Raw genomic sequence first — 22193 nt, 5'->3', positions numbered from 1 at the left:
AAGCTTCTAAGAGTCCTCTTCCAGTGGAGTTGCACAGGGTGTACTTAGTTTCTCTAGCAATAAGTTGTGACAGCAGGTGTGAAATGTTGTCTACTAGAGAAGCTCTTTAGAGAAACTCAGTGCTCAAGGCTTTTATTGGACCTGGTCACCTGGGTACCTTCTACCTATCACATACCAAAATTCCAACTTCCAAAAGAAAACAGGTGTTGGGTATAAGCCACATTGTTCTTTGTTTTTGTTATAAATTTATTTATTTTATTTACTTATTTTTGGCTGCGTTGGGTCTTTGTTGCTGCGCGCCGGCTTTCTCTAGTTGTGGCGAGCGGGGGCTACTCTTCATTGTGGTGTGTGGCCTTTTCATTGCGGTGGCTTCTCTTGTTGCAGAGCGTGGGCTCTAGGTCACATGGGCTTCAGTAGTTGCAGCACGCGGGCTCAGTAGTTGTGGCTCGCAGACTCTAAAGTACAGGCTCAGTAGTTGTGACACACAAGCTTAGTTGCTCTGTGGCATGTGGGATCTTCCGGGACCAGGGCTCAAACCCATGTCCCCTGCATTGGCAGGCGGATTCTTAACCACTACGCCACCAGGGAAGCCCTGCCACATTGTTTTTATAAACAGTTTAGGTAATTAACCACATTTAACATTTAGGGAATGGTGGAAATCTTCCCAAAATCCAAGTTCACAGATATCAGTCAAGGGCCAAACTTTGAAGCAGACCTAAGGATAGCAGTCTGAGGTCTTCTATATTTTCTTTTTTCTGCACAGATACCTTTGAAAGATGATGGGAAACCAACTCATATTTTAAAAACTGATTAATGAAGGAAAAGAATCAAACATTTATTCTGGCTCTTCTATACAAAGTGCATCTCAGGGTAACCAAATAGTAGATTAGGAGAATTTTCTCTTTATCGAAATATTTCAGCCAATAAACAAAAGAATTACCAGACTTTTGTAACGTTTAATGAATTTGTGAATCTAGGCAGTGATCATTAATGGCTATTAATATCACAAAAAGAGAGATAAGCAGTCATTATGTGCCTCCTGATGGAGATACAGTAGCACCAACTGGGAGATGGTTCTTGCCAAAAAATATAATTTAAAAGTGATCAATTCTTTGGATTTAACTCCCAATTTACAGGAAATACAGAGGATAGACAATACAGTAATCAAAATGCAGACTTTGGAAAACTCCACAGGACAAACATCTTGCTTTCTTCAGCAAATAAATTGTGATGAAAAAGAGAGGGAGTGAGAAGAAGAGGGAGAGAGAAAGAAAACCTACAGCTCGAGAGAGTTAAGAGACTAGCAACCAATTATATATTTTAGATCCCAAGTTGAGCAAACAAGTTGAAAAAAAAAATAAGACAGTTGGAGAAATTTGAATACTGACTAGATACTTGATGATACTAAGGAATTTTTGTTAGTGTTTGTCTTAGTCCACTTAGGCTGCTGTAACAGAATACCATATTCTGGATGGCTTACAAACAGAATTTTATTTCCCACAGTTCTGGAGGCTGAGAAGTCCAAGATTAAGGTGCCCGCAGATTCAGTGTCTGGTGAGGGCCCACTTCCTGGTCATAGATGGCCATCTTTCTGCTGTGTCTGCCCACGGCAGAAGGGGCAAAGGAGCTTATTAGGCCTCTTTTATAAGAGCACTGATCCCATTCATGAGGGCTCTGCCCTTGTGACCTAATCACCTCCCAAAAGTCCATCTCACACTGGGTTTCAACATAAGAATTTTGCTAAGACAGGTTTTTTTTAGTTGTGATAATGATATTATGATTATATTTTAAAAGTATCTTGTAGAGATAGACAATAAAATATTCACATATCAAATTAAGAATAAACTGTATATCAGGTTTTTAAACTTTATTTAAAATTTTTTTTATGGAAATAGAGTTGATTTACAATGTTGTGTTAGTTTCTGATATACAGCAACGTGATTCTATACACACACACACACACTATTTTATATCCTTTTACAGGATGTTGAATATAGTTCCCTGTGCTATACAGTAGGACCTTGTTGTTTATCCATATTCTATATATAATAGTTTGCACCCACTAATCCCCAAATCCCAATCCATCCCTTCTCCACCTCATCCCCCCTCCTGGCAACCACAAGTCTGTTCTCCATGCCTGTGGGTATGTTTCTGTTTCATAAATAAGTTCATTTGTGTCATGTTTATTTTTAAAATTTATTTTTTGGCCACACCACGAGGCTTGTGGGAGATTGAACTTGGGCCCTCATCAGTGAAAGCACAGAGTCCTAACCACTGGACTGCCAGGGAATTCCCTGTGTCATATTTTAGATTCTACATATAAGTGATATCATGGTCTGGAACGCTTCACGAATTTGCGTGTCATCCTGGCACAGGGGCCATGGATATCTTCTCTGTATCATTTCAGTTTTAGTGTATGTGCTAACTGAAGTGAGCACTAGCAGGTCTTTTTTTTTTTTTTTTTTTTTTAAGCACAAAGAGTTTGTTGTTGTTTAGACATTTCTAGAAAAATCAGTTCTATTTATTTGGCTGCGTCGGGTCTTAGTTGCGGCACTCGGGACCTTTGTTGTGGCAATGTGGGCTTCTCTCTAGTTGTGGTGTACAGGTTTTCTCTTCTCTAGTCGTGGCGCACAGGCTCCAAGGCATGTGGGCTCTGTAGTTTACGGCACACGGGCTCTAATTGAGGTGCGTGAGCTCAGTAGTTGTGGCACGCGGGCTTAGTTGTCCCGCGGCATATGGGATCTTAGTTCCCCGACCAGGGATTGAACCCACGTCCCCTGCACTGGAGGCGGATTCTTTACCACTGGACCACCAGAGAAGTCCCTATTCTTCTTTCTTTTTAATAGCTAAAGAAGATTATTAGAGGGATTTTAAAATAAAGATCTTATAACAAATTATAGTAATAAGTTAACACTTATGTGCCTTTTAAAAAGTAGCATCAAAATATCCTTGCCAGGATTCCCTGGTGGTGCAGTGGTTGAGAGTCCGCCTGCCGGTGCAGGGGACATGGGTTCATGCCCCGGTCCAGGAAGATCCCACATGCCATGGAGCGGCTAGGCCCGTGAGCCATGGCCGCTGAGCGTGAGCGTCCGGAGCCTGTGCTCCGCAATGGGAGAGGCCACAACAGTGAGAGGCCTGCGTACCGAAAAAAAAAATATATATATATATATATATCCTTGCCTATCCTGTGCACAATGCCTCTCTTCAATCCTAAAAACAGAGTGAATAGTAATGAGCGTGGCACTTAATATTTCATTAATGTTAAATCATTGTCAGTTATAAGGTGACTGTTGATTAAAAATAACTTTTTGAGGGTGAAAAAAGATATTACACATTTGATGTTAGATGCATGATTTCTGACACATTAATAAAAGGTGGAAAATGCATACATCTTAGAATTCAGGAGATGTGATTTTCCCAGGCCTCCTTTCATCATCTGTTATATGAACTTTTGAACTTGGTGGTTTTAGAAAGTTATTGCTGTTGTTATATTTTGGGAGTGAGGGACCAGTATATTCCAGCATTCCAACCAGGTGAATTCAAAACAAAATCTTCTACATTTTACAAATACTTGCAAAATTGAAAATGATATCTTACCCAAAATTTCTTTCTCAAGTTTACTGTTACTACTTTGCTCTCTTTGTACTAAAGTCAGTGATCAAAAGTGAAAAGACCACATTATCAAGTTAAAGTGGAGAGAAAGGGATGCCAAAAACAGTGTCTGTAGATTGGGTTTGTGATAGTTTGAAATTTCCTAATCTTCAATATATTTCACCAAAATGGTATACATCTTGCTGGTGATGTCTTTCATTTCATATAATACTAGAGAATGTACATAATTGTACTATAGAACTGTGAAGTGGTTAAGAGTTCAGTTTCAGGAACCTAGGTTTGAATCTTGACCCTGCAGCTTCATTGATGTATGGCTTTGGACAAGTTACTTAGATCTCCTTGGGCTCTAGTTTTCCTCAGCCATAAAATGGGGACACCAGTAATGTCTTCCTCATGGAATCATCTTGAGGCTTAATACTGGTAAAGCACTTACAACAATAGTTATATGCCATGTAATAACCATTAAAGTGTGTTAGCTATTGTTTTTATAATAATAATAATATCAATGGAGTTGATGTTGGGTTAAACACTATAGTGCTATGATTAATTTCTTGCTGACTGGCAGTGTACAGACTGAGATACATAGTATAATATCTTAGTATACAACAGTATACTTCCAATTTCTCTGTCCCATCTTCTGCGCTGTTGTCATGTGTTTTACATATGCTATAAGCAAATTAAAATTTTACTATTATTCCATTAGCCAGCCAGTTGTCTTTTAGAGCAATTAAAAATTAGAAAACAAGTAAATTTTATATTTACCTTCATTTATGCTATTTCCTACTCTTATTTCTTTGTGTAGATACATTTATCTGTTTGATATCATATTTCCATCAGCCTGAGGTACTACTTTCTTTTGCCCTTTTATGTAGTACACGTTCGTTGGTAATGACTTCTCTGTTTTGTTTTGTTTTTTTAAATATTTATTTATTTGGCTGCATTGGGTCTTAGTTGCGGCATGTGGGATCTTTGTTGCAGTGTGCGGGATCTTCAGTTGTGGCATGCAGGATCTCTTAGTTGCGGCATGCAAACTCTTAGTTGCAGCAGGTGGGATCTAGTTTCCTGACTAGGGATGGAACCCGGACCCCCCTGCATTAGGAGCGTAGAGTCTTAGCCACTGGACCACCAGGGAAGTCCCATGACTTCTCTATTTTCATTTTCCTGAAAAAGTCTGTTTTTCTTTCTTTTTCAAAGATATTTTCATTGGGTATAGGATTCTCAGTATTTTTTTTTTCTTTAGTGCTTTAAACATGTCATTGCACTCTTTTCTAGCTTATGTAGTTTTTGATGAGAAATGTTTCTCTCATTGTAATGCGTCTTTTTTCCTCTGGCAGCCTTAAAGATTTTCTTTTTATCTTTTGTTTTGAATAGTTTGGGTATGGTTTGTCTAGTTGGCTTTGGGGGATTAAAAGTATGATTTACCCTACCTGTTCTCTGAACAACTTATATCTGTGGTTTTGTGTCTTTATTAGTTTTGGAAGATCCTCAGCCTTTATCTCTTCAGATATTTCTTCTGACCCATTCTCTTTTACTTCTTGGATTTCAGTTACATGCATGTTAAATCATTTGATATTTTCTCACAGCTCTTGGATTTTCTGTTTTGTTCCCTCCCATCCCCACATTTTTTTTCCCTCTGTGGTTCATATGGATAATCTCTAACTTGAGTCTGTTGAGTTTACTATTGAGCCATTCCAAAGCTTTATTGAACTCTATTCCCATGTTTTTCCTTTGTCAGTATGTGAGGTTTTGGGTGTTGTTCTCTGCTTCCTTGTGTGACTTATAATTTGTGGTGGAAAGGTAGATGTTTTATATAGTACAGTAGAGACTGAGCTAAATAGTATTTATGCCTGGCTAGGTCTTTAGCACAAGTAGTTGTCAGTCTAGTCTGTAGTTGAGCTGGTTTTTTGTGTTGCTATGGCTACTCACAGTGCACTACAGGCTTCAAATTCCAGACTAGGGTTACCTTTTTTAGGGTAGAGTCCTGTTTGCCAGAGGACATTTCTAATGTCTGCTCTATCTTTAACTTTTCTTTCTTTTTTCTTTTTTTTTTGTGGTACGCGGGCCTCTCACTGTTGTGGCCTCTCCCGTTGCGGAGCACAGGCTCCGGACGCGCAGGCCCGGCGGCCATGGCTCACGGGCCCAGCTGCTCCGTGGCATGTGGGATCTTCCCGGACCGGGGCACGAACCCGTGTCCCCTGCATCGGCAGGTGGACTCTCAACCACTGCGCCACTAGGGAAGCCCCTCTATCTTTAACTTTTGATTTTATTTTCTCTTTGTTACTGTACCACAGAGAAGATCTCTCTCCATTCTCTTCCCTCTCCTTCGGCAGTAGACTGCTGTTATTTATTCCTCAGTGTTTGCTAGCACAGTGGCGGAGGTGGGTGATGAGTACCAGGGGCGGGGGGACATTCTCTGTTGTCCTATTTCTGTCTCAGTTCTAGGGGGTCATTATGTCTCTGGATCTTGGAGGGCAAGACTTTCTCAGTGATTCTGCCTTTTCCCCAGTGGTAGGGGATTTTTAAAGGTCTGGGACTTTAAAAATCAGGGATAGAGGGGGTTTTCTGTTACCTTCCTCTGGTTGTGCAGGGGCTAACTAAAAATAGTTATTCTATGAAGTATACTTCTTATGTTCTTTTTATGTTTTATATATTCTGATTTGGGGCCATCTCCCTATGCTAGTTTTTGCTCTCAGTGACACTAAACACACAGTTTTTGGCATCAGTTGTCAGAGTATTATTAAATATATTTATAAATATCATTTAATGAATATGTATTTTCATATATTGACCATTTAAGTTTTATTCCTTGAATTATCTTTAATCGTGTATTTCAATGACAAATTCTGCATGGCAGATACTAGGTATTTATTATACCAGTTTATAATAAACTGGTATAATAAATACCAGTTTATTATAAAGGATATAACTCAGAAACAGCCAAATGCAAAAAGATGCATGGGATGGCGGGGGGCAGTTAGGAGGGCGATGGTGCACAGTATTTTCTTGTCCTTTCTGGATGTTCTAACCTTCTTGCACCTTGATGTGTTCACCAACAAACCCGTAGTTTAGGGGTTCTTATAGAAGTTCCATTACATAGGCATGAATGATTAAGTCACTTGCCATTGGTGATTAGCTCAATCTTCAGCTCCTCTCCCTTTCCCTGACTGTGGGAAGTGGGGCTGAAAGGTCTAACCCTCTAATCACATCATTAGCTCCTCTGACTACCAGCTCCCATTCTGAAGCTTTGTAAGGACTCACCAAGAGTCACCTTATTAGCATAAATTCAGGTATGGTTTAAAGGGGTATTGTCAATAACAAAAGATGCTCCTTTCACCTCTATCACTCTGGGAATTCCGAAGATTTTAGAAGCTCTTGTGTCAGGAACCTGGAGGAAGACCAAATATATGTTTGTTGTATCACACTATCACACTAGGCACTCAACACAGAATTGTTGAATAAATGAATTTATGTGATTGCTGTTACTGTCCCTTTCTTATGAATAGCTTTTCTTCTTTATTTCTGATTACCATAATACTCAATTCTAAGAGTATAAAAATGTCTTTCTGTATTTTCTTCTTTTTTTACTTAAAATTTGAATATGTTTGACATATAACATTGTATAAATTTAAGGTGTACAACATGTTAATTAGGTACATTTATATATTGCAGTATAATTGCCTCTGTATTTCTGAACATTCACTTAGAGAATGTTGATCTTTCAAATCAAAATTATGTATTTATGTTTAACAGAGGTTGAAGGAAGTTGCCTAATTGCATGAAATCCTTATCACATTGGGACTATTGAAGGGGAGGAACTTATCTTTTTGGACCTTGATGAGGACTCCCAAGAGAAAGGAAATTCAGTGTGTGAGCCAGTGATATATGTACTTTAGGATAAGTATAGTATATTCTTGGCTGAGTGCCATAACAAGGTGTAAGGGAGGAAGAAGAGGGAGAAACAACATCATTGCACTAAAATTTACCAGGACCTTGTTTGGAGATGGAGATAAGATTTGTTAAAGGTGATATCAGCCTCACATTCCTGGACAACTGAAATGTCTATAGTTGACCGTATCATTCATTTTCTCCTAGGTGATTTATTGTTCTTTTGGTGGAACATCCAAAGGACTGCACTTCAATAACTTAATAGTTGGACTTGTCCTTCTTACAAGAGGCAGAGATGAAGAGAAAGCAAAATGTGAGTACTTTTATTATCTCAAAATGTTAAAATACTACATCTGTGTACAGAATAATCTACCTCAAAATTTTGATGACAGTCAAAGGATTTGAAGTGATGTTCCTCCAAAGAAGATATACAAGTAGCCAGTAAGCACTTGAAAAAATGTTAAACATAAGTAGTTATTTGGGAAGTATAAATCCAAATTACAATTAGATACCACCTAAGTGTAAGATAGATAATGAAGCCACTTTGGAAAACTGGCAGTTTCTCAAACTGTTAATCACTGAGTTTTCATATGATCCCACAATTTCATTCCTAGGTATATACCCAAGAAAACTGAAAACATATATTCATTAAAAAAAAATGTTCCTAACAGCACTGTTCATAATGGTTACAAAATGGTAACAACCCTAATGCCCATCAACTGATGCATTCAGCATAAACAAAACGTGATATAACCAACAATAGAATATTACTCAACAATAAGAAGGAATAAAGTACTGTGTAAGAGCGGAAAAAATTACCCTTCTAGGTTCTTTGGCTGATCTAATAATTAAGTTGATATAAGACAGATTAACAGGAGAAAACTAAACAAATTTTGTATGTACGTACAGGAGCCCCATAAAAATATGAGACCCAAAGGGCAGCCAGGTAATTGAGGCTTATATAACATTCTGAGCTAAGGAAAGGGATAGGGATCTGAGGGTACAAGAGGAAGGGAGTCCATTCACAGGAAGGCAGAGAAGTTTGGAGAACAAAGGTTGCCCTGTTATACTAGTTTCTTAGGTAAAAAAGTATCTCTGATAATAAGTCTCTTTCTGGTATAGGCCTTTTTTCCAATGTAAATTTAGGCTGTTGATGGGGAGGTAATGAGCTTTTCTGAATCTGCTGGGTTTTGATTGCCTTTAAGCTCAAATAATTGTCAAGCCAAAGTGATGTATTTGGGGGCAACAAATTCTGCTCTCCTCCAACAGATACATGCTACAACATAGATGAACCTGAAAACGTTATGCTAAGTGATAAATGCCAGTCAAAATAGACCACACATTATGTGGTTCCAATCATATGACATGTCCAGATAAGGCAAATTTATAGAGACAGAATATAGATTAGTGGTTGCCAGAGGCTAGGGGGAAAGGGAAATAGAGAGCTTACTGCCAATGAGTATGGGGTTTCTTTTGGGTGAAAATGTTCTGTAATTAGGTAGTGGTGATGATTGCACAGCTGTGTAAATATATTAAAAAACACTGAATTGTACACTTTAAAAGAGTTAATTTTATGGAACGTGCCTTACATCTCAGTAAAGCTGTTATTTAAAAAATAATTCTGAAGACATAGATTTAGCAATCTATTCTTGCCTTACTTCACAAGTACAACCAGAAGTTCACTTGATAATACTTTATACAAATTCTTGGTAAAAAGTTTAATTATTTTTAATGGTTTTACTTTTAACTTCAGAGATGAATTTTATTAGGTGAATTATGTAAGCCCAGAAGAGGATGGCACCTTTAAGTTCTACTAAGCAGGGAAATTTTTTTTTTTTTACATCTTTATTGGAGTATAATTGCTTTACAGTGGTGTGTTAGTTTCTGCTTTATAACAAAGTGAATCAGTTATACATATACATATGCATATGTTCCCATATCTCTTCCCTTTTGCGTCTCCCTCCCTCCCATCCTCCCTATCCCACCCCTCTAGGTGGTCACAAAGCACCAAGCTGATCTCCCTGTGCTATGTAAGCAGGGAAATTTTATATTACAATGAGACGGCATCATTTACCCTCTAAATGTGAAAGGGAAGACAACCTTAGTTGATCATTCATTGTCCATCTGTGTTTCCTAGGATATGCATTTATTTACTTAATTTTTAATTCATTCATTTAATTACTTATAATGTCTTATGTTTCCTCATTCTTTTCTTTGAGCTCCCCCAAGGCAAATCTGCTCTTAACAAGAATATTAGTAAACAATGTAAATTTTATTGAAAAATTTCCAGGGGAGATGAGAGGGAAATGTCAGATGACAGTTAAAATTTAAGTGACAACATGGGAGGAGTCAGCTAGAATTGCTCTATCCCTGACACTCTGACCCCAGTGTCTGGCACATAGTAGGAATTCAGTAGTATAATTTGACAGTTATCAAATAGGGTAGTATAATTTGACTATTATCAAATTCAGTAGTATAATTTGACTATTATCATAATTAATGATTCTCAGAGCAAAACATGGGAGAAAGACCAAGACCAAAAGCTAGCTTGACCAATTACTATATGTATGACTCTGGGCCTCTTCCTTGATCTTCTGAGCCCCTGTTTTTCATCAATACAAGGATGAAAGTAACATCCACCAAAAACTTTCATTGTAAAACTCAGAAGAAAAAATGTATATAAAGCACCTGGCAAGTATCAAAAACTAGTGGGCAATCAATAAATTGTTAACTTTTACTGTTTTCTCAAAGTGATTGTTTATATACACACATATGTACCTATAGTTAAACGTGTGAAAAACGTTGAGGCCAAAATAAACTTTCAAAGAAGAGAAAAAAAGCAGAAAAATTTCCAGGGGAAGTTTAAGAAGGTGTTTATACTAAAGAGTATGACATTTTGCTCTAAAAATCCCTAGAATTTTACCCTTGCCCACTGGATGCTGGTCTTTCTCTCTTCTTTCTTCCTTTTCTAAGCTGCCCTCTTACTGCTTCTAAATCTCTCAGAATCTTCTTTCTCACTTCTGAATTTAGACTGTTGTTCTTCAGCTGTTTCCTTTTTTACAGTTTTGTTGAGGTATAATTGATATACAATAAAATGTACATATTTAAAGAGTGTACATTTTGATGTTTTCAGACATGTATATATCCACATTATCACAATCAAGATAATGAACATATCCCTAAACCCAATTTTATGTATTAGAATTTAACTGAGATCCTGATTTTTTCAAATTAACATCCCTCTACCAACAAACACATACTCTGGCTTCAGGTAGCCAATAAATAAAAGTAACTAATTTGAGGGTCATAAACACATATATTTAAAATTTGAAATCATTTTTATTATACAATTGTATTAGTTTCCTAGGGCAGCTGTAGCAAAGTACCACAAACTGGGTGGCTCAAAACAACAGAAATTTATTATCTCACAGTCTGGAGGCTAGAAGTCCAAAATTAAGATGTTAGCAGGGCCTTACTCCCTCTGAAATCTACAGGGAAGAATCCTTCTTTTTACCTAACTTCTGGTGGTAGCCCTCAATCCTTGGTATTCGTTGGCTTGCAGTTGCATCACTCCAGTCTCTTTCCATCTCATCATATGGCTTTCTTCCCACTGTTTCTGTCTTGTCTTCTTATAATTAATCATATTGGGTTACGACCCACCCTAATGACCTCATCTTAACTTGATTATATCTGCAGAGACCCTGTTTCAAATAAGGTCACAATCATGGGTACTGAGGTTAAGACTTCAACATCTTTTGGAGCGGGGGAATATAATTTAACCCATAACAGATGGTCAGAGGCTTCTAGCAAGTATTCCCCTTAAGAGAATCAGCCATGGCATGTGGGAGGGCAGGCAATGGAACCCACTAGGCCTTCAGAGGGATGGAATGTCTCTTCTATCTTTCTATCTCCTGTCTTTACAAATAAGGTCATATTCTCAGGTACTTGGAGGTTAGGATTTCAGCATGTCTTTTGCGGGGATGCAGTTCAACTCAAAACAGGACTATTTCAAACATACATGTAGTATGTACTTCCACCCAGCTTTATTATTTCTTACCATTGTGTCATATTTGTCCCAGATCTTGTTTTTTAAGAAATAAAAGATTATAGCCAAGGTGAGGCTCTTTCTCAGTATCCCTCCATGTTCCCATCCACATTCTTCCCTTGACAGAAGTAACCACTCTCATGAAATTGGTGATCTTTCATTCCTCATGCAGGTCTTTATACATTTATGACATTTGTATGTATCCTTAAACATATCTTCAACTGTTTTACAGGTTTAAAACTTTTAAAATAAATTGTATACTATACAGGTTTTGCAATTTGCTTTTCCCCCTGAATATTACTGATATTTACCCATGTTGAAACACTTAGTTCCTTTATTCTAACTGCTATATAGTATTTCATTCTGTGTGTGTGTCTCAGGTTACCTATTTTTTTTGTTGATAGACATTTATCTTTTCTTTCCTAAATTTTGCTCTTACAAAGAATACTTCAGTGTATGTTGTACCTCATGCATGTATGTATGAGAGTTTCTCACAAGTGGAGGTGGAGTTGCCTAGAAATTGAATTTCTAGCATAAATATTCACCTTTACTAGATTTTGGCAAGGTGCTCTCCAAAGTGTTGCAGTAATCTGTACTCACTAACAGTATATAAGAGTTCCTGTTTATCCCAGTTTATTGCTAACACTTGGTATTGTCACACCTAAACATTTTTGCAGATTTGGTATTTGAAAAGATACCACATTCCTGTTTTAATTAGCATTTTTTAAGGAATAAATTAAATTATATATTTATAACGTGCTTGGCACTAGTAATCACTCAATAATTGTTACCTGTCTCTTCCCTCCCTACTTCCACCAGAGTACATTTAATCTATGATAAAATTGCTTTATTCTTTCTTTCTCCTAGACATTTTTAGTCTTTTTGCAAGTGAATCCGGGAGCTATGTTATACGGGAAGAAATGGAAAGAATGCTCCATGTGGTGGATGGTAAAGTCCCAGATACACTCAGGAAGTGTTTCTCAGAGGTATAAAAGATTTACATTTCATCCCTCCCTGTGGACAAAGTATTAACTCTTAGTTTTATAATGAATTTAGCTGTGATGAATAGATGTTTATGTGTAGCATATTCTTGACATTTTTCTATTTAATGGTTGATGCTTTAACAATTTGTGTGCTATGCTCAAAGGTCCATGACACTTACTACTGCTGTGTTTGTGAATCTGAAAATTCCCAATTCCCAATAAAGGCAACTGTCTATACTTAACGGTATAATGAAACATACTCCCCCACTGTCACACCAGCACACATACAGACACACACACAGGTGATCCTGCAGAAACAGCATTGCTTAGGTTGTGGTGCTCATTGCTTTCCATCATGAGCATGTAGATATATCACTCATTGGCCTTGAGCCATAGGTGACTTCTATGATCCATCAATGCCTATTTTATCATTTATTTTACTTAATTGATTTGCATAGTGAAGTATTTGGGTTTTAAAATTTTGTCATTTTCCTGTTTTCATAAATAATATATTTTCATTGTAAAAAACTTTAACAACAGAAAATGTGTATCTTTAACAGAGAAAATTCTTTTGTTTCTTTTCAGAGGTCTGCTAATATGGGGAAAGTCCCAAGAGATGGCAGAGTAAAGTCCTTTTACAAGTTTCTGATTCTTTCCTGCAGCACTCAGTGCTGTATGATTTCTTATGGGTGGCTATTTGACCCACTTCCATTTCACTTTCACTGGTCTTGGTTTTATTCAGAGAGTTTTAATTCAATTTAGTTTAATCACCTTCCTAACTATATAAGCATTGATTGTTAATACCCCAGCCATATGTGGTTCTTTTTTTTTTAATATAAATTTATCTTATTTATTTACTTATTTTGGCTGTGTTGGGTCTTCGTTGCTGTGCGCACGCTTTCTCTAGCAGTGAGCGGGGGCTACTCTTCCTTGCAGTGCGTGGGCTTCTCACTGTGGTGGCTTCTCTCATTGTGGAGCACAGGCTCTAGGCACACGGGCTTCAGTAGTTGCGGCATGCAGGCTCAGTAGTTGTGACTCACGGGCTTAGTTGCTCCGCAGCATGTGGGATCTTCCCAGACCAGGGATCGAACCCATGTCCCCTGCATTGGCAGACGGATTCTCAACCACTGCTCCACCAGGGAAGCCCATGTGTATGGTTCTTACATCTCTTTGGACTCTCTGGCTTTACCTTTAGCTTTTCATCACTCTGGCTTTAAGTTTCCTCTGTGTTGATAGCACCTGGAGATTTCCCTTTCTTGCTTTTGAGCTTGGCTAAGCAGTTTTTGGTAGTAGTTATGGTGTTACATTTTACTAAACATTTCTGTGTGTTTGGTGCAGAAGGATTGTCCTCCTGCATTTTTGGTTCTGACTTATTGACTGGAAGTTGCTGTGATGGTATTGCAATACCTCAAGACAAACTAGATCATTTTTTTTTCCCCTAATAAAATTTGCTGACCAGAAGAAAAAAACTGATCTAATCTTTACAGGCCTGATTACTTGAATTTTTCACAGAGATGTTAAGTGCTTTGCTCATTTCCGGGGAGAATGTATATATATATATATATATATATATATATTTTAATATTTTATTTATTTGTTTGTTTTTTTGTTTATTTTGCCAGGTTGGGTCTTAGTTGCGGCATGAGGGATCTTTTGTTGAGGCATGCGGGCTTCTCTCTAGTTGTGGTGTGAGGGTTTTCTCTCTCTAGTTGTGGCACGCAGGCTCCAGGGCATGTGGGCTCTGTAGTTTGTGGCACACGGGATCTAGATGAGACGCGCAGCCTTAGTTGCCCCGCGGTATGTGGGGTCTTAGTTCCCTGATCAAGGATTGAATGGGCATCCCCTGCATTGGAAGGCGGATTCTTTACCACTGGATACCAGAGAAGTCCCTATATTTTTTTCATTTTAAAAAGGTTTATGCAGACATTACCATTTTATAGATGGGGATTAAATGTGGTTAGCCACCCAGTTCTCTTATAATTTAGGCACAATAGCAGGTACATATATTAGATAATAATTAGTGCTATAGGGAAAAATAAAGTAGACTACAGGGCATAGGTGGTGATGGGGAGGAGGTGGCCAAGTGTAGGTATTTTGTATAGGATAGTTAGGAGAGGCTTATCAGAGAAAGTGACATTTGAACAAAGAATCTTAAGGAAGTGAGAGAGAAAACCCACACAGATATCTAGGGAAAGCATTTTTCATGAAGAGAATATAGCAAACACCCTCAGGGGAAGTGTGCTTGACTTGTTGAAGGAACAAGAAGAGGTCAATTTAGCTGGAAGGGAATGAGCAAGGGAATAGTAGGAAATGAAGCTCCAGAGGTTGGGGGAGGGGTGGGATGGGGTAGGGAGATCACACATGGCCCTGTAAGACAGGGTGAGTGCTTCAGCTTTCACCCTGAGTGAGATAGAAATCTTTAGAGGTATTTGAGCAGGAAAATATATGAGTTTTTGTTGCTGTTGTTTAATTACTTTTTTTTTTTTTTTTTTGGCTGCGTTGGGTCTTCGTTGCTGTTCGCGGGCTTTCTCTAGTTGCAGCAAGCAAAGGCTACTCTTCATTGTGATGCATGGGCTTCTGATTGTGGTGGCTTATCTTGTTGCAGAGCACAGGCTCTAGGGTGCACAGGCTTCAGTAGATGTGGCTCGCGGGCTCTAGAACACAGGCTCAGTAGTTGTGAAACATGCACTTAGCTGCTCTGCAGCATGTGGGATCTTCCTGGACCAGGGCTCGAACCGGTGTCCCCTGCATTGGCAGGTGGATTCTTAACCACTGTGCCACCAGGGAAGTCCTAATTACATTTTAAACGTCATCATTTGGGCTCTTATGTAAAAAGTACACTGAACAGAGTCTGATTAAGGTATCTGAATAATCCAGGGAAGAGGTCATGGTGTAACAGTGAGATGATGAGACCATTTCTTTTTTTTTTTTTTTTTGCGGTATGCGGGCCTCTCACTGTCGTGGCCTCTCCCGTTGCGGAGCACAGGCTCCGGACGCGCAGGCTCAACGGCCATGGCTCACGGGCCCAGCCGCTTCGCGGCATGTGGGATCTTCCCGGACCGGGGCACGAACCCATGTCCCCTGCATCGGCAGGCGGACTCTCAACCACTGCGCCACCAGGGAAGCCCAGGACCGTTTCTTGTATTGATGATGGGTTGTGAGTGAAAGAGAAAAGGATGATTAAGGTGTTTCGCTTGATTTAGTAAATGAATGGAGTTGCCATTAACTGAGATGGCTAACGCTATAGGAGAGGGAAGTTGGAGGTTTCAAAAGCAAGAGAAGTTTAAGATACAATTAGAGAATCATATTAGACATTCAGGTGGAGTTGTAACTGTGCTTTTTGACATATAAGTTGGAGTTCAGAGGAAAGGATTTGTTGGCTTATAGATGTGGATGAGGTCATCTAGGAGTGAATTAAGATAGAAAACGGATTGGAAGACTGAGTCCTGTACTCTGACGTATGGTGAGATGGTGAAGAATCAAAACAGGAGCCTAAGGAATAGTCTGTGAGGAGGAACAAAAGAGAATGGTGTCCTAGAAGCCAAGTGATAAAAATGTTTCAAGAGGAAGGAGTATTTAACTACATCAAATAAACCGGAAGATCAAGTGAGTTGTCCTTTGATCACTGAGAAGTTATCATTAGATTTGACAGCGTGAAGTGTAGGTGATTGGTGTAGGTCCTGTAGAGTTAAAAAATCACTGGAGTCAGGATACTAGAAGGAGTGTGCCCATAAGAGGAAATTGTGACAGGGAGAGTGGAATGCTTAAAATTGCATTTATTGTAAAGGGAATGGATTTATAATAAAAATATCAATATAAAGACTATGGTAATAAATGGTTGGGTTAGTCTTGTATGAAGGACAAGACCTGTGGAAGAGGGAGGATCAAAGAAATGAGAGGCCTAGGTTTTGCGATACTCATGTGTGTAGCTGTTTAAATCATTAGGTACTTAAGGTTGATTAAAAAACCCAAAAAAAAAAAGACTGTAAATGGGCTAATTTTACCTAATTCAACTATTTGATGTATTTATCTGCTGTAATTTCTGAGTAATGTGTGTGATGTGATCCAGACCCTTGCTTTTCAAGTTACCGTGTTTCAGTAGCTTGAAATGAAGGAAATCCACATAGGAGTTATATTGGTTTTTTCTTACTGAATTTTTTTGGTTGTTGATTCTCAAGGTGGAAATTCATATTTTACATTGTTATTCAAAGTTGTATCAGTTTCAGAAGTCTGTTTATTTTTAATTGCCTTTTATAGTACTGGAAATTTTTTTTCTAGACTGCTATTATGACAGTTTATAAAAGGAGACTTTCCCTTTACTTCCCTTTTCTAGAGCCATGATTCAAAAACATAAAAAGTTAGGTTTGGCAGATGGAATTTTGGTGCTACCAGTTATATGGAGTGATCCCAATGGGCAAGTGGATTTCAGAGATTGCTTTATATTTCACTAAGTCAGCCAGGCAGTGAAGTGTATAGTTTAGGCACAGAGACTTTGGAACCTTGACTACCTGGGTTCAGTCCTATCTCTGCCACGGTATAACCTTGAATGCATAACTTTTAGGAGCCTCAGTTTTCTCATGTGTAAAGTGGGGATAATAGTATCTCCTATAGAGGGTTGCTTGAGGATTAAATGAATATAAAAATACTTAGAATGGTGCTTAGGGCATTGTAAATACTCAATAAATATTACCTATATGTGAAGGCGATAGAATAATTGGCAGCTTCTTTCTTTCTTAGTGGTATATGAAGGTGCATCTTATAACAAAATATTAGCTTCACTGAAACCATTGAAACTACCACCTAAGATGGTGATATCTAAGATACCATCGATTAATAAGATGCGCTTTTATGTATTATAAAGAACAAAAAACCTGCGAGTTACAATTGAAGGGTATTATTGATTTTAAGACTTTTCCCAATGTCAGAGATGTTAACTTGTAAAAATGTGCATCAGGGCTTCCCTGGTGGTGCAGTGGTTGAGAGTCCACTTGCCGATGCAGGGGACACGGGTTCGTGCCCCAGTCTGGGAAGATCCCACATGCCACGGAGCGGCAGGGCCCGTGAGCCATGGCTGCTGAGCCTGCGTGTCCAGAGCCTGTGCTCCACAACGGGAGAGGCCGCAACAGTGAGAGGCCAGCGTACCGCAAAAAAAAAAAAAAAAATTGTGCATCAGCTTGTAGGGTTTATACTGCAAACCCTCTTTTTAGACTAAATGTGGGGTAGAGAAAGAATATGGCTATGATTCTCTAAACATGTTGGCAGTGTCCTCATATCCCTGCAGCAAGTCTGAATGCCATATTCTTCCATGTAGAAAAACAAGACTTCCAATGTTGTCTTGATCGTTTGGATTGCACTGTTAAGTGTTCTGAAACCATGAGGCTTAAGCATGTTGCTATACTTAATAGGATGCTACTAACAATATAGAAATTATTTCTACCATAACTCTTTTAGGTTCTAAGTTATTTGTATCCCTTAATATCTCCATCAGGATTAGAGCTGCTAGGCTCCTGAGTGTCATTCTTCATTGTATTTCTATGTGGGGTGCTTCTGCCTTTTTTCTCATAGAAACATCTGGCCCTCCCTCTACCTGGGTCCTCTTGTCTTCCAGTCAAAGAGATTGACTTACACAGCCATATGATGTTCTTTCTCAGCCTGGATACTTTTTTTCTCCAGAGATTTAGCAAGACAAATAATTGGAAAGAAAGCAAAGAAATAGAAATCTCCTTGCTTCTTTTTGTATTCTAGTTGACTTGTGAATACATGTTTTCAGTGATGTCTTTTGGAGGAGGACTCCTGGATAGATTTTAATTCGCCAATGAAATTTAAAAGAATATTTAAATTCCATACATATTTAATTAAAATATGCTAATTCTGACCAATTGAAGTACTGAAGAAGAGGGATGAAGCAAGTGAAAAGTTGGTTTTGTTAAATATTGAAAGAAATTCAGTTTACTGATTTCAGGATATACCTTAGCAAATAAAATGTGACTTATTAGTAGAAATGCACTGCTTTAATGACTTGATGAAATAATTTGCAATTAGCATATAGATTTTATGCAAATGAAAGTTCTGAAGTACAATTATATTTGAAAACAGTTTTATCTCCAGGTATATAGCATATAGTGATATTTAGATAATTCTTCCTTTATAGATGGTAGAAGGGTAAATGTCAATTAAATGCAAATTTCAAGTTGTATAAGTTCCAAGTAGGTACCTTAAAATTTGACTAAACCTATGTTTTCTTGTTTTAATTTTAGGGTGAAAAGGTAAACTATGAAAAGTTTAGAAATTGGCTTCTTCTAAACAAAGATGCTTTTACCTTCTCTCGTTGGCTACTGTCTGGAGGTGTATATGTGACCCTCACTGATGATAGTGATACTCCCACTTTCTACCAAACTCTGGCTGGAGTCACACATTGTAAGTAATGGCATTTCATTGTGTTCTGTTCACTTTTTAATACAATTGCCTGGTAATACGAGAATATGAGAATATGCCTTTTATCAGTGGGGTTTTTTCTTGCAGAGTATAGTAAAATGGAATACTGGAGGCTTGAGTACATAGCGCTGAAAAGGAAAACTCTCTTTTTTGTCTACTCACTGAATACTTTTATACTCCAAATGTGTGGGGTGTTTTTTTTTTCCCCACACCAGGCAATTCTCCAGTGCTCTATGGATACCAGCTGGGTGTCCTGCGTCTCAGTTCAGTCTGACACTGTCTACCTGGTGTTAGCACAGACCCCACAGTTTTAGGGCTCAGTCTCGAAAGACTGCCCCCCTCTGCTCCCCACTTCAGACACCAAGTCCAGACTGTGACCTGTGCTTCTGACCAACCACCTATAAATGAGACTTCCCATGACCCCCTCCTTGGCTTTGGTAATTTACTAGAACAGTTTACAGAACTTCAGGAAACAGTTACATTTACTGATTCATATACAGATGAACAGCTGGATGAACAGATACATAGGGCAGTATCTGGAAGGGCCCCAGACACAGGAACTTCTGTCCCTGTGGAGCTGTGATGCCCCAATTCTTCTGGCATGTAGATGTGTTTACCAGTCTAGAAGCTCTCCAGACCCTGTGCTTTGGGGATTTTTGTGCAGGCTATTACATAAGTATGACTGATTATTAACTACATTTCTAGTTCATCTTCCCTCTCCAGAGAATGGGGAATGGGGCTGAAAGTTCCAAGTTTCTAATTAGGGCTTGGTCTTTCTAGTGACCAGCCCCTTTCTAAGAGCTTACCAAAAGTCATCTCAGACATTAAAACAAAAGATTCCTATCACCCAGAAAATTGCAAAGAATTTAGGAGCTGTGTCAGAGATTCCTATCACTCAGGAAATTATAGGAATTTGGTCAAAGAGCAAATATTAGCAGGAACCAGGGTCAATATTACTATTTCACAATAGCCCTCTACTAATTGTCCTTAACCAAGCTGTATTAGTTTCCTAGGGCTGCTGTAACAAATTACCACAATCTGTAAACTGAAAAAACAGAAATGTATTCTCTCACAGTTCTGGAAGCTGAAATCAAAGTGTTAACAGAGCCTTGTTCCTTCTGAAGGCCCTAGGGAAGAATCTTTCCTTGTCTGCTTGGTTTTCAAAAAACATTTTCTTGCCTTCCTGTGAGAAATCATCTCTCCTTCCTCTGAACTCTCATAACACCTTTTTTGTACCCTCCTTGAATGAACTTATCACTTTTGTCCTTGTATTATATTTATTTATAGCATTCCATTTATTTGTACATGTCATCTCTCTTAAATCATAGAGAGTCTGTATTATTTTTTTATTCACCCTGTGTCAAGCCTTAAATAAGTATTTGTTGACTGAGTAGAGGACCTTGGGTATCAAGTGATATTTGTGTCTATTTGTGCATGTAATTTATGAGTTGGCTTCTAGTTATACACCAGCTACTTTCCCTCTCATTTTCATTCCATTGTCACCAGAAGTTCTGACAGATAAATTCTGGCATGAATAGGCAATGAATTTGATGTTTCTACTTTTCAGTGCCCCCGCCTTTATTTTTGATAGGAAAGCCTTTTAAAAAAAATTGTTTTGTATAAAAAATTAGGGAATCTTTTTATACTTACTTTAAGCTCTATCTAACTTACAGTAATACTTAAGTTATCAGTCATGTGGATATTCTGGTGAACTCTTGCTTTCATTTGTGATTGTATGGTAAATTATTTTTCTATTATTATTGGCTAAAGGTGTGATTACTTTCCTTGAATGACTTATGTTACAGAAAAAATTATTCTGACATTTGTTAAAATGGTAAACAAGACTTTATTCAAGACTTTTGCAGTAGCATATTGCAATAGGGAAGAGAGATTGGTCTTACCTCCAAATATTATAAGGACAAGTAATTTATAGCCAAGGAGCAAGGTGAGGGGGTCAGTGGAGAGAAAATTACTAAGAGGAATCATCAAGGGTAGGGGAATTCTTGCTAAAAGTAGGCTGAAGACTTATTCACTAAATATGGGGTATGAGGAACTTGATCAGATATCAAGAATAGAGGGATGATTTCTCAGGATTCTTTGCTAAGGTTCAGCTGGGCAGGGCTTCCCTGGTGGTGCAGTGGTTAAGAGTCTGCCTGCCAATGCAGGGGACACGGGTTTGAGTCCTGGTCTGGGAGGATCCCACATGCCGCGGAGCAACTAAACCCATGCGCCACAACTACTGAGCCTGCGTTCTAGAGCCCAGTAGCCACAACTGCTGAGTCTATGCGCCACAACTACTGAAGCCCACGTGCCCTAGAGCCCGTGCTCTGCAACAGGAGAAGCCACTACAATGAGAAGCCTGTGCACCTCAGCGAAGAGTGGCCCCTGCTCGCTGCAACTAGAGAAAGCTCGCACACAGCAACGAAGACCAAACACAGCCAAAAGTAAATAAATAAATAAAATAAATTTATGGGGAAAAAAAAAGATTCAGCTGGGCAGGCCAAAGACAGGATATGGGGGCCAACTTCGAGGCCTAGTAGAAAAGAGGGCTCAAAGGAGTAGGACTAAAGTTTGGTCAAGGAGAGAGTCTTTGTCAGTTGCTTAAAGTTAAATTAGTTCTGACATACTTTGCAAATGCAAATGCAAATACTGCTTATTGCTTGTTTTTGAAAACACCATATTAAAGATTACAGATTTTGGGCTTCCCTGGTGGCGCAGTGGTTGAGAGTCCGCCTGCCGATGCAGGGGACACGGGTTCGTGCCCCGGTCAGGGAAGATCCCACATGCCGCGGGCTGGCTAGGCCTGTGAGCCATGGCTGCTGAGCCTGCACGTCCGGAGCCTGTGCTCCGCAACGGGAGAGGCCGAAACAGTGAGAGGCCCGCGTACCGCAAAAAAAAAAAAAAAAAAAAGATTACAGATTTATTTAAGTTTAATGAGTCAAAATAATTATCAAAATGTTAAAAATATTATTCCATTATATGGCTCCATTTTAATTTGAAAACAATCTTTTCTATTTATTTTTTTGTCAAGTGGGAAGAGTTTTAGATTTTTAATGGTATCTAAAAGTACAATGCCTTTGCCTTGTTAAAAAATAATTTATCTTGGGCTTCCCTGGTGGCACAGTGGTTGAGAGTCTGCCTGCCGATGCAGGGGACGTGGGTTCGTGCCCCGGTCCCACATGCCGCGGAGTGGCTAGGCCCATGAGCCATGGCCACTGAGCCTGCGCATCCGG

At 38.7% G+C, this 22193-nt stretch overlaps 1 protein-coding gene and 1 non-coding gene across 3 annotated transcripts in view; one reads left to right on the top strand and one right to left on the bottom strand.

Annotated features, from left to right (window-relative positions):
• The window catches only part of USP32 (ubiquitin specific peptidase 32), a 212016-nt gene that overhangs the window by 103536 nt on the left and 86287 nt on the right, over nt 1-22193 (top strand). For both annotated transcript variants that reach the window (XM_060081803.1, XM_060081802.1), the window contains exons 3-5: nt 7705-7810; nt 12410-12528; nt 18783-18942. In XM_060081803.1, the coding sequence (XP_059937786.1) occupies nt 7705-7810; nt 12410-12528; nt 18783-18942 (385 nt within the window). The remainder of the gene's footprint in view (nt 1-7704; nt 7811-12409; nt 12529-18782; nt 18943-22193) is intronic.
• Nucleotides 2331-2438, bottom strand: LOC132479423 (U6 spliceosomal RNA). Its single transcript, XR_009530539.1, has one exon. It is a non-coding gene; the product is annotated as a U6 spliceosomal RNA (small nuclear RNA).

Source organism: Mesoplodon densirostris, chromosome 18 (assembly GCF_025265405.1).
Source record: "Mesoplodon densirostris isolate mMesDen1 chromosome 18, mMesDen1 primary haplotype, whole genome shotgun sequence".
Taxonomy (NCBI): Eukaryota; Metazoa; Chordata; class Mammalia; order Artiodactyla; family Ziphiidae; genus Mesoplodon; species Mesoplodon densirostris.
The sequence above is the reverse complement of the archived record's forward strand: the minus strand, read 5'-3'. Positions and strand labels throughout refer to the sequence as shown.